Raw genomic sequence first — 19,783 nt, 5'->3', positions numbered from 1 at the left:
CAGCTTAGTCACTAAGGCAGCTTTTTGTGAAAGAAAGTCATCAGTGAATTGTACACATAGCTTTGGTTTGTCTCCCCTCTTGGCGTTCCTCAGCCACATCTGAAGAGAACCCATCTCCCCGGGGGGCCGATTACCTACCAAGAGGCGTCCGGTTCACATGGCAGCAGCTACAGTAATTGAGGCATGTAATTTCAGAGCGAATGAGCTTTTAGTGGTTGTCTAGCATTTCCAAAGCTATCAGATGATGGCAAATAACACAGAGCCTCATCTCTGTATCCAGATACACATCTACCAACAGTATTATTGGTGTGATTTTCTTTGTCTTATAATGTGAATGAGTAGATTCAATTCCCATTTAATTAATGGGATGTCAAAAGATTACACAATTGCCCTTTATTCTGCCTGGATTTGAAATTCAGTTATTATTCTGTAAGAATTGAAACCATGAGGAAATGTGATGTTAATAGAAAAAGTATCCAAGTAACAGAGTAGTCATTACTTTCTGGTAATATGTGAGACTGAAAAGCACAGATTTTTTTAAAGGCACAAATGTTTGTTGTGTTAGATGGTCAGATGGGATGTTTGGAAGTCATTATTTTAGAAAGGATGTTTTTTAGGATTAAATTATATGGCTTGAGAGGAGGCTTTATTTGTATAAAGATGAGACTGGAGATCTTTCTTAGAGGTCAGGAAGTGAGAATGCAGAGGCTGTTTAGCTGTGCTGTTTTAACACCAAGGCAAACCATGCACCTGTCTAGGAATTGACAACTCTGTTTTTAAACAAACAAACAAAACAAAAACCTACCAAATTAAACACTGGAAAACTCATAAAAATTCAAGGTTTAATAGTAATAGCAAAAATGTTGGAAGAATTTGTGCCTGCTCTTCTGGTACTTTAAATTTCAAAGGTAGAGATACTTTTGTATATTTTAGATTGAGCTTATAAATGAATAAATGATAAAGCAGATTTAAAAGATAAATTTTTTCTTGCCAGCTGACGTACATGTGGACTGAAAGAAGGAACAGAAAATTACTCCAGCCTACTGTTGGTAGCAAAGCAAGGTTTTAACTTAAAAGACAGACTAGCTGTTTACCCTGATCATAGTAATCATGTACTTGCAAAATTTCCTATTTCACTTTAAGTCTGTATAATAAGCCTAGAGAGTAACTGTGTCCACTTGGCAGAATATAATTAAGAAAGGCCTATTTTTACAGGGGAAATTTTCATTCAATGCCCAATGATTTATCAACATCAAAGAAAGGAGAAAAATCCATACGTATTGGCCATCCGTTATGAATCATTTGATTCTTACGGCAACCCTACTACTTAGTTATTGTTATCACCATTTCATACGTGAAGAGTTGAAATTCAGAGAAATTCTTTTCATTTCACACATCTTTATCCCGGGCCTACGAAACAAACAGCTAGCACTGGTCTGGGTTCTGGGGATATCACAGTGACCAAGATGGAAAAAGTCACTCTGATGGAATTGGTTTCTTGTCAGAGGAGGAAGAAGATACATAAATAAGGAAAAAAGAAACAGAAAAAACAAAACCAAGTAACACTGACCCAATGAAAGATGCAACAGCCAGTGCCCAGGTGGGAACTTTCGGTTCTTAGACTGGGAAGACTTCACAGAGGCAGGAGCCAGCTCTGTGGGAGGTCAGGAGGAGGCACACATCAGGCAGAGGCAAGAGTCAGGGCAAAGGTCTCAAGCCTGTGCCCTGCAGCTCCCTGAGCAGGGGAGAAAGTGGAGCAACATCCAGGGTGAGGTGGATGACTGACAGGTCAGATCGTGGTAGACTTTGAACTAAGATTTTAATCTAAGGGTATTGGGAAACAGTTGTAGAGTTTTATGCAGAGGAGGGAACATCATGACTCACTATTTGGAATGAGTCACGGTCACTGCAGGGTAAACAGTAGGAGGGGGCATCGGGGAGGGCAGAAGCAGGAAAGTAGGAGGTTCTTTCACTGGTCCAGCCTAGAAGTTGTCGTGGAGATGTTGAGGATAAATAGTGTGGCATTCAGAGCAAGAAGAATCACAAGAAGAATCTCTTGTGAAACAAAATATTTCACAAGATTAAAAGTGCCATTTCCTGAGAGTGGAAGACTGAAATAGGAATTTGTTTATACGTGGGAATCAAGGGCTTATTCTTCATTTGCTACATTGGAGAAGTCTGTTTGTTAGACTTTAGGAGAAGATAGCAAGTAGACACTTGGCTGAACAAGTAGGGGATTTGGGGAATAAACTGAGAGTCACATTACTCTGAAGAACTTTATCAAATATTTGAACCAGTATGTGATAAAGTAAAAATATAATGCAGATTTTAGTTAATTTGCTTGTTTTTGTTATGTAATGGTTATTTACTAAATAAAATATTTTATGTGAAAGACCAAAGATCAATAAAATTGTTAGAGGAAGATACAAAATTTTTAAAAAATGTAAAAATGTAGAGGTGAGGGAGATGAATGAAGGTGTTCAAAAGGCACAGATTTCCAGTTATAAAATAAATAAGTCATAGGGGTGTAATGTACAGCTTGGTGACTGCAGTTAACCATACTGTATTGTATATTTGAAAACTGCTAAGAGAGCAGATCGTAAAAGTTCTTACCATAAGAAAAAAATTGTAATTATGTGAAGTGATGATAGATATTAACTTACTGTGGTTATCATTTCATAGTATATATTATATGTAAATCAAATCATTATGTTGTATATCTTAAAGTAATATTTGTCCCAGTAAAACTGAAAAACGAAGAAAAAAATACTATGTATTAGCAAGTTATATTACTCTAGCACTAAAATCAAATACCAAATGAAAAAATAGACCCTTTTAACTTCTTAGCATGCCTTAAATTCAGGTAAACATACAGATTGTTGAGGATACATTAGTTTTATAGCATAAAACGTTTCTGTGTTAATATTGAAATATATTTATAATTTAATAGCTAATTACTGTACACTTGTGTACATATTAGCCAACTTGAAAAATCAGAAAGCATCTTACAGAATGCATGTTTTTGGTGGGGGTATAGTATCAGAAGTCAAGGTTGTTTAAACATGTGTTAGAAGGAATGAATTACCAAATACTATCATTTGTTTATCTTAAACCTAATTCTGACAGAATATGATGTAAATTTTTAATAGAATTGTATTTTATTATTCTTTAAGCTTTAAATATTAAACAGGAGCCAAGCCATTGTGAAATGTCATCATCCAGAAAAACCAGCTTTTAAAATAGGAGTGTGAACAAGTCCACTTAGACATGTCTAACATTAAAAAATAACACATGAATAAATGAAATCAAAGCCTTGTTACCACAGTTTCATAGACCATATGAAAATGTTTTGAAGGAAAAATGTTCACACAGTTACCAGGCCTGTAGCACACTGTTAGACTACCGAGAGCATTTTGTAGGACCTGTAGAAACATGTCCCCCACCCCCGACATATGTTTTCAAGACTAATAGTACAGAAAACATGATAGTATTTCACATGTATTCTTGGCTTCTCTAACTTCTGCTTTGACTGAATATTTCACATATTTTCTAAAATATTTGTTGCTTGGAATTCTGGATTTCTCATAGCAAGTGTACAGAAATCCCTGCAGAGTCAAATTCAGAGGTGGCTTAAAGGTCAGTTTTGGGTGAATCATTTTTCCCTTCATATGAAAGAACCTTTCTCATTGGCTAGTGTTCAATAAAAGCCTGGCCATAAATAAAACTTGAGTCCACAGCAGTGGTCTTGGTAAATTATATATTAAGCACATTTCCTAGATTTCATTCTAGTGATTTAATGACTAAGAAAATATTATATTATATCGTGGCCCTTAATAGAACTCCTAGTTAATCTGTGTGAGGAAGGGCAGTATATTGGGGAAATCAGATGACAGAAAATAATTGTTTAAACCAAGTGAGTAAAAATGGATTCAGTTGGGAGCTTCAAAAATGGAACTGTAGCAAAAGTCTAGAGGAAGTCTAAGGGGGTTGGGGTCTAAAGAGGCCAGATGGAAAGCATGGCCCTGAAAGCAGGGAGGATGGATGAGAGGATGGAAAAGTTTGGATAAATAGCAGTGTCCCAGGAAAGGAAGCATCTCACCAAGGCCTCTGGTTGTAAAACCATTGTCACCATGGCAACTAAGTCACTTCCACTGTAGGCAGAGCTACTCATTGCCTCTTCCCACATAATTCCCCAGCCGAACATTTGTGCATGGGAGTTTGTTGAAAGCCCAATTCAGCCTATGGGAGACTGAGCATGTTCTCTGGCCACTTCTGCTTCTTAACATTGTGTGTGTAAACTGTTAATCGCCAGGCTGGCTAATTACCCCAGACAATCAAGAATTAGCTCTATTTACTAAAGCAAAAACATAAGCCATTAAAAATATATTTCTAACATGGTTGAAGCACACATTTCTGTATTTAAGGGTTTAGCTTCCATCTCTCAACCATAACTTCCAATCCCATAGAATTTTAACAGTTTGAAAAGTTCAGATGTTGACAAAGGAACTATAATCCTGTGCAAAAATACGCTATCAATGTAAAGAGAAAAATGGCAAAAATAAAGACAGAGTACTCTATGTGAAAAGATTCCTTACTTCACCCATAATAAGAGAAATGGAAATTTATTTTGTATTTCCCCAATCGGACCAGCAAAAAATCCTAAACCTTAATAGTATAGTATTGTCAAGGCTGTGAGGAAACAGTCACTCTTACAGTAGTAGAATCTTAAACTGATAAAATCCCCACTGAGGCAAATTGGCAATATCTGTAAAAAAAATTACAAATTCTTGGGGATTTTTAGCCCAGTAATTCAACTTCTAAAAATGTATCTTAAAAATATTTTTTCACATATGCAAATCAACATATATTTATGTATACACATTATAGTACTGTTTTTAATAGGGAAAATTTGAAAGAATTTAAATGCATGCCAATAGGTGATTCCTAAAATAGAATATCATGCAACTATACCCTCTGTAAGTTTTGATCAGAAGGATTTCTGGGATGTATTAAGTGAACAAAAGCAAAATAAACAACAGGGTTTATATTATGGTTCTTTGTGCAAAGTTGGGAAGGTATTAGAGCTCTGTATACCTTATTTTTTGTATATGCATAAGAAACTCTGGAAGAATATCCAAGAAACTAGACACAGTTAAGCCATTGAGGGCAAAGAAGTGAGAACTATAGAGGGGGAGGAAGTCCAGAGAAGAGGGAGTTTATTATTATAAGCCTTTATGTTCTTTCTGGTTTTGAACCATAAAATGTATTTTCTTTTTTTTTAAGATGTATTTATGTACTTTAGAGCATGCAAGGGAGGGGAGGAGGGAGGGAGAGAAGCAGACTCCCCACTGAGTGTGAAGCCCTGCGTGGGGCTTGTTGCCATGACCCTGAGATCATGACCTGAGCTGAAATCAAGAGTCAGAAGCTTAACTGACTGAGCCACCCAGGCGCCCCAATGTATGTTCTTGAAGAGAAGAGAAGTAAGTGGGCCTGATTATTATCAAGTACATAAGCTTAGAAAACCCTACCTCTAAAATTACTTTAGAGAGGGTGCCTGGTGGCTCAGTTGGTTACGTATCTGCCTTCGGCTCAGGTCATTATCACAGTGTCCTGGGATGGAACCCCACTGGGCTCCTTGCTCAGCAGGGAGCCTGCTTTTTTCTCTTCCCCTCACCCTGCTTGTGCTCTCTCTCTCTCAAATGAAATAAATAATTTTAGAGAAATAAAATGAGGGATACCAAAATCTGGTGTTATTTTTACAGAATTACATTGATCCTTAATATCTCTGAAATCCCCCAATGAGTGCCTAATACAGTGGATGTCTTCATATATATTTTGAATTTTTCACCAAATTGAGTGACTGTGTTATCTCAGTCTTAAATAATTTAAATTTAAAAAACATAAAAACATACTTTTACCTTACTGTGTAAAATTTGATAGCTTTTTTCCATTTAGTCATTCAGGTCTCTGCGTTTACAAGGTACTTTGTTTTGCTACTACCATCTTCCTCACCTGCTGATTAAAAAAAAAAAAAAGAGTCTTCAACCCTCCTTTTATCCACCTTTTGCCCCCTTCTGGCACATGAAAACCAGTTGATATTTTTGATATAAATCTGGTCATATAATTGCTCTTCAAATCGTTGACAGCCCTCCCATTACATTTAGAATAGCCTGCCCTAGTTGACAACATCCTTAAAGGAATGTTGAGTAAATGACATACCATGGTCCCAATTCAGAGTCCCCCGGGCACACAGGCTCAGTTTAGGAAGCTCATTCACACAGAACTTGCTGCTTTAGCCTCCAGGAAATGGAATCCTAATTAAACGTTTAGGAGGCAGTCAAAAATAAATTGTTGTTATTCACTTTTAGGTAATAGCACTTTATATTCTATGATTTTGTTCAATAATTTACATGCACACAAATACGTGTGTAGTGCGTGGATAGACAATGAATCTTTGTAGACTTGTCCTTTTGTGACCTTGCTTTCGTAGAGTTCAGACACCAATAATCTAGAATAACATGGATATGCCCTCCATTGATATAATCACATCAAGTCTTACGAAAAGGAGAAGGCCAGCCTTCCAGGAGTGAAGAAAGCTTTGGGCAAGTATGGCCCTGCTAATGTGGAAGACAGCACAGGAAGTGGAGCTACAGATAGTTAAAGATGATGATGACGTTGATCTCTTTGGATCTGAGGAGGAGGAGGAAAGTGAAGAAGCAAAGAGGCTAAGAGAGGAACGCCTTGCACAGTATGAGTCAAAGAAAGCCAAAAAACCTGCACTTGTTGCCAAGTCTTCCATATTACTAGATGTGAAACCTTGGGACCATGAGACAGATATGGCAAAACTAGAGGAGTGCGTCCAAAGCATTCAGGCAGACAGCTTGGTCTGAGGCTTTTCTAAACTAGTTCCAGTGCGATATGGAATTAAAAAACTTCAAATACACTGTGTAGTGGAAGATAAAGTTGGAACAGATATGCTGGAGGAGCGGATCACTGCTTTTGAGGACTATGTGCAGTCCGTGGACATGGCTGCTTTTAATAAGATCTAAAATCTACATCATAGATCATTGCCCTTAAATAAAAGTTTAAAAGACAAAAAAAAAGGTAGAATAACATGTATAATGCTAAATAATAATTTATATAAGATAGGAAGACAAAGAATCATAAAATTCTGACACTATCTTGTTTTCCTTGACCAAAGAAGTAAAAGGCTATTTAAGGCTTAGGCTATTCACATGTACATTTGAACTCTTTTTGCTTTCCTTGGAAGTGGTTAATAGTTAAAACCTGGGGCACTATAGTGCCTGTTGTGGACCTCTGCCTTGTTAAGACAGAATCGAAAAATTCAGAGAATGCATGAAGGCCAGCCACTCCATTGCTGGAAAGAGCAATAGCAAACCACTGAGCTATCCCGTTTGCGCTGAAAAAAAAAAAAAGTTAATTGCATATTTTTTTAACACTCCGTTTCAATATTATTACCATTAGTCATCATTGATCGGATGTGTCAAAATCATCAAAGCATTTTGTAAGAAACCTTTTCCTTTTTGGACCATTAAGTCGAAGAAAATTCCTAATAGTTACTTCATTTCTCTATTTCATTTTCATTAACAGTGCTTACTGTGTATGCAGTTCAGTATCTTGTTGCTGAATTAACTTGAAGACATGGATTGATTCAGGAATTAGTGAAAAGTTTAAGTTCCTGGGTCTCAGGAAGTCGTTACTTTGCAGGTGACAGTGGACGAAGTGTGTATTTGAGAAGAAAACACTCCTCCCTTGGAAACCTGTTTTTGTTTGAGAACTGAAAAATGTGTATCCCCTCCTCCCCGCTTCGTACACATGGGCGTGTGGAATTTAAATATATTTTGACAAAGTGAAAAGAACTGTCTCTCTAACATATTGGTGCCAATGAGTTTTAAAACTATTTCCCTTGCAGGTTAAAAAAGGAAGGCCATGAGAGGAAATGACTAAATCCTTTGTGTATATCTTCATTGACAGCTGATAATTAGCATGCAGCTTAGCAATAATAATTAGTTCCCTCTTGAGAAAATTTCCGGATGAACTCTGAGTTGGTGCATCTCAGTTTAGTCTTGTTTTTGTCCAGCCCCTCCCCCAAGTAATTCATGTTATTTTTGGAGTAGGAAGAACTCAAGATGAGCTCTCTCCTTTTACCCGAGTCAGCGCTGTCCATTATTTGCGCTGTGTTTTCTGGAGATTACCTGAGATTAGAGTTTCTTTTGTCTCCCTCTTCCTGTATGTTTTCTGATTCTTTCATCTAGGCAGCTTGAAGCAGTGCAGACGGATAAAGAAGTTAGCCATTGCTTGGTAAATATGCCCAGTCCATGGGCTGTAATTTGGAGCTAAAATCACTAATATGGACTTAAAGTGCTGGCTTGAAAACTAAGAAGAGGAAAAAGTCTCGTGGGAGGGAAGCTTCTTGCTTGAGTTTCTTTTGCATTTAGTCTATACCTTTAAATTTCCAATACATCTTGGAACACTGTAGTAAATTAAGTAAAAACATTTTCATTTTCTCAAAAGAGATGTACAATGTGGAAAATGTCACCAGTTGACAAGTCAACAACATGAAAACTTCTGTAGTCGTTTGAGATGGTTGATAAAATACAAATGAAAGGAAATTAAAATTAAAATTGATATTAACCTGAATTTTCCTGTTGATGTTGCTGCTATTGAGTTATTTTTACTTAATACCAACTATTCAATGTTGGGAAAACCTTCCATTTTATCTTATATCAGGCTCTGCAAAAATACTTTCAACTTCAGACACATTGTAATCCCTTGATAGACTAGATTTTTCTTAGTTGGTTCTGTGAGGAGTTTTACCTATAATAGGTTATGGAGTCCTTGTTAGTAAGGAACAGGCTTTTAATAAGTTAGTCTTTTTGCTCCCTGACTCTGGAGACCAGAACGGGGGATGACTAAGCTGTGTGAGTTCATAGTGGTGATAGACACCCCATCTCACATGCATTCTTCATGGCAAAGCTCTTCATTCAACTTCTCTTGTGTAAATTTTGGCACTAACAATGACCAAATAACCCTAGCTGTGCACCAAATCTCGTAAAACCTCTGTCTACATCTAGAAGATGGGGATAGTTGTAGGTCCTACCTACTTCATGGAAGTGCCACATGAGATAATAAATGCCAAGCCCTTAGTATGTGACATATAGCTACTCAATAAATGTTAACGGTTATTACTCCCCTCGAGAGTCAGGGCTGAGAGGAACAGTATTGGGAAATATGAGGAAATTTGGTTGCATAAAAGGAAGAGTCATTTCTCCACCTTCTCCCATTTGTTCAGGATGTAATTTTGTTTTAAATAAAGTAATATGTGTTCACTAGGAAAAATTTTGGTAATACAGAAGTGTTACATTGGCCTCTAAAAGAGTCCTAATAGCATTACACTGAACCTCATTTTTACTGGTTATTGTAATTTTTTTAAAATACCCTTTAAAATGATTTCACATTTCTTTATATATTTAATGAAGTTGAATTCTTTTTATGTGAATTTGTTTTTGCCTGTCATCTATTATGACATGTCTCTTTTCAGAACAGAGGTGATAGTTCTTTCTTTTTCAGCATACTGAATTATCAATAATTTGTTTTTATATCTATGCTTTAATTAAATACTTTCCCCCAGCTTTTCCCTAATAATTGTTTCAGTTTCTTTCTTTAAATTTTGGAATTCCATAGTTTATCAAACCTTACTGCTCTTGTTTTATTAATTGCTTTTATTTTTATAGTGCTCTTTTTACAAATGAAACCTATTTTAATTCCTAGAAATCTCATATGGATGAGATAGATGAGTGTTTCCCAAAAGAGAACAAAATTGAAAGTAATATTCTCTGTGCAGACAGTAAGGTTTATTCTCCACTTGAGTGAGGGATTTTAATAATTCACTTATTATTAGGAAGGATGGCTCAAGATCAGAAAATCAAAACCCAGATTTTCATATTTGAAGGTGTTCTTCAAAACTTGGTGAGATTATACTGAATGTCTGTAAACCACAGGTCAACTGATTCAGTCTACTAGAAATACAAATTGTAATGAATTTATGTTACTGTACATTTATTCATAAATATAGACAGATAGGTTTGTCTATGGGATTGATACATGTACTTAATGGTGACAGCTCTGACCCCCCATAATTATAGGGACCACACTGTTTACCGCATGGCTTCTTCATTTAACCATGGATGGTTAATTGATCCCAAAGCAGCCAGTCTTCAGAAAGCCAGCGGCTTATGAATTGTGAACACTGGCTAAGTCAATTACATTCTTTTCCTTGGGAATTTGAATTCAAAGATGCAAAAATTATTGTATTGTGGTGGGGTGGGGGCTGGATGGTCAGATAATTGGGAACTAATGTACACCTCTTTAGCATGAGCAAACCAATGAATAAGTCCTTTAGGATCAGTACAGTGAAGCAGTGTCATTAAGAAAATCAAGAAGCAAAGATACACCCTTTCTCAATAAAGAAATTACCTTGTGCTCCTGTTGGTTTTCCAGTTAATATGAGGCTCTGTTTCTCCATCCTTAGACCTATATTACCCTGATTTAATCTCTATTCATTGAAATCATTAAGGTCTGTACTAACATGGCCACCCATAGCCATAAAGTCACTTTGAGTAGATTGCACTCTGATATGAATTCAGGTGGCTTGCACTGAGGCATGTAATTATAAGCAGAGGTGTGGCTCTTGATAACTTATTTTTTTTTTAGTGAGGTTGGGTGTCCATCATAGTATTGTTCAGCCATTAAGAGGACCTCGGGAGAAGTTTCTCTTAGTCCTTAATAACAGGTGTATTGGTCAGGGTTCTCCAAAGAAACAGAACCGGTAAGAGATATGTATAAAATGAGGTATTAGCTTTGAAATTACAGAAGCTGAGAAGTCCTGCAGTCTTCTGTCTGCAAGACAGAGAGACAGGAAAGCAGGTGGTTTAGTTCAGTCTGAGTCTGAAGGCGTAAGAACCAGTGGAGATGATGATGTAAGTCTCAGTCTGAGGGCAGTTGAAACCAGCTCAATCGGAGAGGCGGGGGGGCGGGGGGGAAGAAAGGAGTGAGTTTTTCCTTCCTCCACTTTTTGTTCTACTCAGACCCTCCCATGATGCTTTAGTTGGCGCATCAATTAAATGCTAATCTCATCTAGAAACACCTTAACAGATATACCCAGAAATAATGTTTAGCCAAATATTTAAGCGATCCTGATCTAGTCAAATTGATATATAAAGTTAGCCATCACACCAAGCAATGTTCCTAAGCAACTGACACAGTTTTTCTATCGTGTTATAGTGACTTTTACTTTGAATTTTAGGAAGTCTGGGGTCAATTTTAGTATTCACTTCAACAATACATAGGGATATTAAAGAGTGACTTTCAGCTAATAAAATTAATTCCAGTCTTATCTTATTTTCCTTATTTTTCCCTTTATCATCTTGATAAACCCTAGCTAGCATTATATTTGTTCAATTGAATGTATTTGTATAAGTCATCTCAGATCCTTTTTGGGAAGAGGAAAGTTAAATAAGAGTAGGAAATTGGAGTTAGTATTGAAGTATTACTAGATATAGCCTTTAAAAAATGTTTCTATTATAGAATTTACTCATAATGGATACTTTTAACCTTTCCTGACTTAAAGTCAAGGATGTTGGAGAATCACAGACAGTTAAGAAGGACAGTTTTGGTCTTTGAGAAAATTAAGGATCACAATCCGGATTTATGCCTGCGGAAATTGACAAGAAGAATATAAACCATCACATTGATATGTTTTGGTCAGTATCATGATTCTGAAATAATATATCTAGCTACAAGCCCAGACTTCTTAGGAATTTGTTTGTGGCACTATTGTGCTGTATGGTGATGGTCAAAGTGGAAAGTTGCAAAAGCAACTCAATAATCTTCTCTCATTTTGTGAAAATGTTTAAAGAAAACTAGTCTATTCATTGGGTCTTATAAGTTTGTAAAGGTAAGGTGACTTTAGGAATTATTCTAGGAAGTGTCTTCATAAATGAAATGAAATTTATTGACTTACTTCCTAAGGCATGTCTATGATATTCAACTTAATGTATCCAAACATATCTTGGCAGCATAAATAAAATAGGCAACATAAATGAGATCCAAAGTTCCTTATAACTTAAAAAAGTATTCTTAGACCCTATAATCATTTAAATACATGAAAAGTCATAAATAATTTAACTGCTTCTCTTTAGGCAAGCTTGAATACGGCACGTGATATTTACACTTGTTCATTATAGTCCTTCCATTGGTTAAACTTCCAAAACACGGGCTTTATGCTGTGCTTTGAAAGACTCTAAAATATCTATGTTTTTTTACAATGTTTTTATGACGTCCACTTTAGAAATGCAGTTTAGTCAATGACAAGAATTTTGAATGTGCAATGGTGATTAACATGTAAGGAAACCATCAACAGAAATGTTAGTTGGTGTAACCAAGAGGCTAGATGGTTGTTCAAGGTGATGCAGGTAATTAATGGCAAAGCCAAGACTTGCGTGTGGCTCTTCAGATTCTCAGTCTGCAGGACTCTTTGTTACGACCTACACACCTGTTGTACTTTAATTCTCATGTTTTTTTTGGTAATTTGAGTGATTTTTCATTGTAATTATGTATGTCTGTAGGGTGGTTATTTTAATTTCTGGGCACCTGAGTTTATCAGTAAAATAAAGGACAGTGGTAATTTATTTTATTTTTTTAGAAGGTTTTATTTATTTATTTAATTTAGAGACAGACGGGGAGAGAGAGAGAGTGCAGTGGAAGGGTTAGAGGGGGAGGGAGAGGGACAAGCAGACTCCACACTGAGTGTGGAGCCATAGGCGGGGCTTGATCTCAATAAACCCTAGTGGGGCGCTTAACTGACTGAGTTACCCAGGTGCCCCAGGACAGTGGCAATTTAAACGGTTACTCTGTGGTTGTTCACTGTTGTGGGGAGGGAAAAAAGATAAATGTAAATGCCATAAGAAATGAACATTTTAAGAAATTTGCATTTGTTGGACGCACATTTCAGTTTTTTCTCTTCGCATTTTCCAAACTCTTTCTCTGTAGGTGCATGAGTGTATTTTTGTGATCTCATGGGATAGACCTGGCTACCAAAATAGGCACATGGGTCAGAATAAAAGGCGATACACCAGAATAAAATAAGCTTGATGCATCAGTAATCAGTCTCTATTATTACAAAGAAATAGGAACTGCCACCTATAGACTATTAGAATTATAGTAAGCGTAACAGAAATTAACAAGTCATAAAAACAAGTAACTGTTAATGTCTATCTCTCTATAATGTATACAGGGGTAATGGGGTCCTAATGACCTCATTGGGAAATAAGTAAGATGTTCTCTAGATGGAACAGATTCCTGGAGTGCCTCATTCGAATTCAGACTTTTTAATATGGGCACAGACCATTCCACTGTGGCAACACTTCAGGGTATACTCTCATATTTTATTCCTTTCATCACTTTGTTTTTTCCAGCAAACTTAATCACCCAAACTCTGCACCTTACTGTGTTTGGGTTAGAGACCTGTTTAATTCTAGATAATCTGTTTTTCAGTTGCATCCTTTCAGATAATGTGTTTTTTAGTTGCATCCTTTCAGATAATGATTTCACTGAACTTGGAAAATTTTAGCAACCTATTGGAATAACTGGGGAACATTTTCTGGAAAAGAGTCCATTTAACAGCCCTGATATAAAACCATAAGTGACCATATGTAAAGACAAGGTGTAATGGTAATAGACAGTGTTGATCCATATTTTTGTTATGGTATCGAATCCCTAAAATATGCATCTCTTGCTTTTGTGGATGCCTAGCAAGGAAGGAAAAGTGATATGATTTTACCTTGACAAAATTGCTAAATGGGAAAAATTTGTCTTCCAGGATTCAGAACCCCTGATCAGTCCTCTTTCCTCCTCCCCAGATAAAGCACGTTAATATTCTTTGCATCCCTCCCTCAAAACTTGTTTTCACCTTCTTTATTTAGGGGAAGAGTCTAATGACTCAGTATTGTTAAGTTTTACCTTTATAAGAGATACTTTGATTTTGGCAATATTTCTTATTTTAAACTAAAGGGTTTTTAATTTTTTTATTTGAGTATAGTTGACACCCAGTGTTACATTAATTTCAGGTGTATTAAACTAAAGGTTTAAACTTAGCCCTACTCCACAGAATTTTGGACATCTACAGTTTCAAAGTAGAGATACAGACGATGAATACATTTTTTTAAGGATTTCATTTATTTGAGAGAGAGAGCAACCGTGAGCAGGGGGAGGGGCAGAGGGAGAAGCTGACTCCCCGCCAAGCAGGGAGCCTGATGACAGGGTTCAATGGACACAGGGCTCCATCCCAGGACCCTGAAATCATGATCTGAGCTGAAGGCAGATGCTTAACGGACTGAGCCACCCAGGCGCCCCAGATACATTTTTAACAGAGCAAGAAAACGTCCTTCATCTCTCTGTTCTCAGAAGCAGAGTGAGCTCGATGCTCTACAGATTGGTCACATTTCGTCCTGCTCTCTGGATTTAGTGTCTGGTCACCAGTGTTCCCTGTTCTCTGTCAGATGCATTGGGCTTTGACCTTTGGAAGATGAAGCTCTCTTCGAACTTGTCAGTATTTCCCAAAGGGGCCTCTTCGGGACTTTTTCAGCTTGTTGCAGGGTCTAGTCTTAGGGGCAGTATTACCATCATCGAAGGCTCGCATATATCACTTACCAAGCTTAAGTCCTGAACTGCCGTATGCAGTTCAATACCTTCAAACAAACAAACAAACAAATACACACACATGAGAGGTGTGTCACATTGTGACTTTCTAAGCTTAAATGTATGTTAGTTGAAACAAATCATTTGTGATTTCTGCTGTGGGCATGAATACATAAACACGAACCAAAAACCAACTGAGATCTCTTAGAGATCCCCACCAGCTTTATCAGTTGTCCCTGCTGAACTGAATGTTATCATGCTTTACCTCTTTGTATTAACAACCTGAGAATTTCCAGACGTGGACGCTTTGATTTTGGATGTGACTTTCAAAACCAATATTAAGTGGAGACATTTTTTTTGTGTGTGAGTTTGTGTTCATGTGGAATTAAATGGACACACTTTTGGAATATTTTTTCTAGATTTGGAGTATTTGTTGAACACAGAGAAGTAAATATAAAATTCACAGTAAAATGGCTTTTCCACATAGCACTTTACATAAAGATCATGAAGGTTAATTCCTTCTGTATTTAAAAACATAGGATATTGGGATGCCTGGGTGGCTCAGTTAGTTGAGTGTCTGCTCTTGGCTCAGGTCATGATCCCAGGGTCCTGGGTTGGAGTCCCACATCAGGCTCCTTGCTCAGCGGGAACCCTGCCTCTTCCTCTGCCTGCCGCTCCCCCTGCTTGTGCTCTCTCGCTCTCTCTCACTCTCTGACAAATAAATAAAATCTTTAAAAAAAAATAGGTTATTTACCTTACATATTGGAGTTTTTAGATTCACGAACTTATAAAGATTTTAGTTTGTGCACATTAAAACTTATTCCCAGTTACACTTTTTTACTTGTTAAACAATTTTTTAGTTTTTCTAGTTTTACCAAGAAACAGACATATCAATATGGAGCACTGAATAAATTTAAAAATGTACATGATATACGTACATATCTTGAAATAGATTACTACAGTAAATTGAGTTAACATCCATTTTATCACATAGACTTTTTGTTCTTGTGATGAGAACTTTCAAGATCTACTCTCTTAGCATCTTTCAAATATGCAATACACTATTGTTAATGCACTGCATATTTTTAATCTTTTGAGTAATAAATTCTAAAGGCTTTGTATTTGTGATAAAATGAATGTTGTCATACCTATTGGAATCCTGTAGTTAATTGAGCCATGAAAAAAGTGTTATAAAGGTATTTGTATTTTGTCTTTTGTTTGTTTAGCGAACATTTTCTTTTGCATTTCAGAACTCTTGGACCTAAATCGAACATCAGTCTTTCATAGCCCTTTTGGGTTTCTTGATCTGCATGCAATGCTGCTGGATGAATATCAGGAGAGACTCTTTGTGGGAGGCAAGGATCTTGTGTATTCTCTCAGCTTGGAACAAATCGGCAGTGGCTATCGAGAGGTATGGAAACATCAAATTGTGTGTCAGGAGGGAAAGAAAAGGGGGTGAGGGAGATAACTTCTGGCATGGTGTTACCTGAATTAGTTCTTGATTGTTGGCCATTTTAATTTTTGGAGTGATTATTTTATTGGAAGAAATAAAACATTCATGAAAAAATGAAATCCTTATAAAAAGGTTATAAAGTCTCAAGAATGAACTTTTCTAGCATACCACTGATCTCTGTATTTCCAGAAGACTTTGGATTAGTGTGTTTGACATTCCTCTTTGCATGGTAGCCCTTGTCACCACACCCACTGTCCTGAGACCTGGGTTTGGAACATATTTTACCAGCAATCCCTCTAGGCATTATTTCTACAAAAACCCCAGCCTAAAGCAATATGGATGAGTAACCTTGCTATAGCTAATGTTCTCTTGGTAATATCATTAATTCAGGTGGATGCTCCTTAAATAGTGGTGGATTAAAGTATATTAAAATAGGCAAGTGCCCAACATTTTCAAGCAAAGGTTGACTGTGATGAGAAAGATAGAACTTAGAGTCTCTGCTTATGCAGAGTTGAGTTGAGCGACATTTTTTTCAGACCCAAGTCAACCTTAAAACATGCAGAAATACTTAGATGATAGTATCTTTTTGGCATAAATGTATGTATTACATAATACATTTTCTTTATGATACACATTTATTTTTATGTTTGTCAGAATGGTCAATGTCCATTTTTTTTAAAGTCACTTAAAAACATTTATGATGAAAACCAGCATCCTTTCATCTCTGCCAGTTCCTAATCCCTAGAGAAAATTATTTCAACTCTTTTGTTACTCTTCTGATTCTTACCTCCATTTTTCTGAATAACATTTGTATACTGTTTTTTCTTGATACCATTGATGTTAGACATTATCTGTTGACTTTCTGTTAAGGAAGATGAGGATTTTAGCGTTCTTTTCTTGCAGTACCATAGCTAAAATATCTCTGCAGTACATGAGAAGCCCCCACTTATCTGTCCCTTCATCTTCTCAGTTTAGCTCTAGCACAATTTTTAAGTAACAACCATTCACATTAGTGTAATAAGGAAAATAGGTCACACTTCTTTTTTTTGCCCCCTCTGGAATTAAATATTATCCCCTTCTTTTTTTCTATTTGCTTAGATTTTTTTATATTACCTGCTCTCATTTTTCACCAAACACCAAACTCTCTACCCAACTTCCTCTCCTCTTCTCAATTTCCATCAGTTCCAAATTTTTGGTTTTAAATTAAAGATAACCTTTCTGGTTCTCTTACCATCCTAGAGTTTAATTTCACCATTATCCTTGAGCATCCTCTCTACCTCACACTAGTAGAGTTTTCTTGATGAGTTTATATGACCTTTTAGTGGAATGTGCCTTCTGGTAGCTTCTTGAGGAAGGATCCAAAGTAAAATTTTGAGTTTTTTATGTTTGAAAATAGTATTATTCAGACTTCACATATAATTGATAGATGAGAAAAAAATCTGGAATGAAAATCATTTGCTTCAGAATTTTGAGGATATTGCTCCATTGTTTAGAGATTTTCAGTACAGCTATTGAGAAGTTGATGCCTTTCTAATTTCAAAGTTTTGTACATAACCTGTTTCCTGCCACCATAGCCCCCTAATCTTGACCCCAAGTACCTCTGTGTTTTAAATTTTCTCTTAGATTTCTCTTAGAGTTGATATGTTTTCATCCACATTGGGCCTTCTACAGGAGACCTCATGGCCTTCAGCTCTGGAAAATATTTTTTTAAATGTTTTTTCTTCTTTCCATTTTCTTCTTGATTCTCTTTCCCTCAACTTTCTGTCCTCTTTATTGTACAAACTTTGGACCATTTCTCCTGATTTCACCGACACTTTATCCGATTCCTATTCTCCAAAGGACAGTAGACTTCCAATTCCTGAGAATTTCTAAAGTTCTTTTTCATGAATCAGCTTGCTTATTGGCTTCCTTCACCTTGTAAGCATTTAGATTTCAGTTTTTCTAGTGTGCAAAGCCATTCAACACTTTTCCATATGTCATAGAACTTCCAAAATGTTACTGACATTTCTTTGGCTTCTCCACTCAAGTTCTGTCTTGTCCTTTTTGGATTATGTCCTTTACTATCATTTTAGTACTTGTAAGAGGGAGCAGAAGCACATAGTCTTTCCTTTTTACTATCCTTTTTAATTATATTTTCTCAGTAGTTCTTAAGAGACATGATATATCTTCATATATGTAACAGATATATAGTATTTATATTATATACACACTCACACGTACATATACACAAGTCTCTAAGACCATCTATGACCTCCTCCTTCCAAATTCAGTGGTTTTTCCTCTCTCTCTGAGCGGATGGTCTTTCCCGCACTAACTGTGATGTTCACCATATGGCTGTCTTCTTTTTCTCTCAGTTACATCATCTCCATTCTCCGATTTTCTGTGAAGGAATATCTCAGCTAGGGATCCTAAGTGTCGGGCCCATAGAACAATCTCTATTATGGACTGAATGTCGCCCAAAATTCCTATGTTTAAGCCCTAACGCCCAGTACCTCAAGTATGACTGTGTTTGGAAATAAGACCTTTAAAGAGATGATGAAGTTAAAATGAGGCCATTAGGGTGAGCCCTAACCCAATCTGACTGGTATCCTTGTAAAAAGAGGAAATTCGATGACACAAAGAAACATCAGGGATGTGTGAGTCACAGCAAGAAGGTAGCCATCTACAAGCTGAGGAGAGAGGCCTCAGAAAGAACCAATCTTGCCAACACCTTGATCTTGGACTTCCAGCCTCCAGAGCTATGATAAAACAAATTTCTGTTGTTTATGCCACCCAGTCCATGGTATTTTGTTATACCACAGCCTTAATAAACTGATACAATCCCTATATTAAAATTTTAAATATGTGACTATGGAAAGATCCTTCAAGGGATGGGATACCTGGAAGATTAAGGATCTTTGCATTAAGGAAGTGGTTTTTAAATTGTTATTCTTGGGTCAGGATGTCACTCTTATAGAGCTGGTCCCTGGAATCCACATTTACAGCAGGCTTTCTAGATGATTTTTATGTACACAAAATCTCCTCATGATTTTCCTCAGCTGTTGTTTCCGACATGGTACTAAGACCAAGAGGTATCAGCTTCCCACATTAACGTGATTCCCCTTTTAGAGTAGGGGAAATTGAATCACCTACTTATTCTCCTTTACTATTGTGCCCTAATTGTATCCCTAGGCCTATAATGCTGGAAAGACTGGGGAAATGACCTGTGAAGACTGTATAAGGAACAAGGAGAGTGGTAGGGTTTCATGAACTGTATCTTAGGGAGCTAAATAAAATAGTATGTGGCCATTGAAGCTTTTGGGTGCCATCTCGCAAGGATGTCAAGGAAAGTAGCTACGCAAATTAATAAATTCAATAACTTTGCTGCAGTCAAGGGTAAATCCTCATATTGTGGGGCCTGAAGTGTATACAGTTTAGTGACTTCTTCAGGAAATATACTTATTCAGACATAAATTTCAAAATTGCTAAGGTCCTTCCCTGGGTCACAGAAGGGCCTAGTTCCAGCAAGGAGCCCTGAGGCTTAAGCCTCACTGGCTCTGAGGTAACTTCTCCTCACCTGCATGTGTTTGTTTTGTACTTTTCCTTCCTGGTTCCACAAAGTGTGATTAGCAA

The 19,783-nt window shown here is 36.7% G+C and overlaps 1 protein-coding gene and 1 pseudogene across 1 annotated transcript in view; both read left to right on the top strand.

Moving 5' to 3' along the window:
- The window catches only part of SEMA3E (semaphorin 3E), a 242,660-nt gene that overhangs the window by 120,859 nt on the left and 102,018 nt on the right, over positions 1-19,783 (top strand). The window contains exon 2 of the mRNA XM_025873254.2: positions 15,969-16,129. Within this exon, the coding sequence (XP_025729039.1) occupies positions 15,969-16,129 (161 nt within the window). The remainder of the gene's footprint in view (positions 1-15,968; positions 16,130-19,783) is intronic.
- LOC112825269 (elongation factor 1-beta pseudogene) lies at positions 6,539-7,091 on the top strand (annotated as a pseudogene).

This window comes from Callorhinus ursinus, unplaced genomic scaffold (genome assembly GCF_003265705.2).
Source record: "Callorhinus ursinus isolate GAN/ISIS: 27379988/994484 unplaced genomic scaffold, GSC_fseal_2.0 scaffold12, whole genome shotgun sequence".
Taxonomy (NCBI): Eukaryota; Metazoa; Chordata; class Mammalia; order Carnivora; family Otariidae; genus Callorhinus; species Callorhinus ursinus.
Note: the sequence above shows the minus strand (reverse complement) of the source record. Positions and strands in the feature narration are given on the sequence as shown.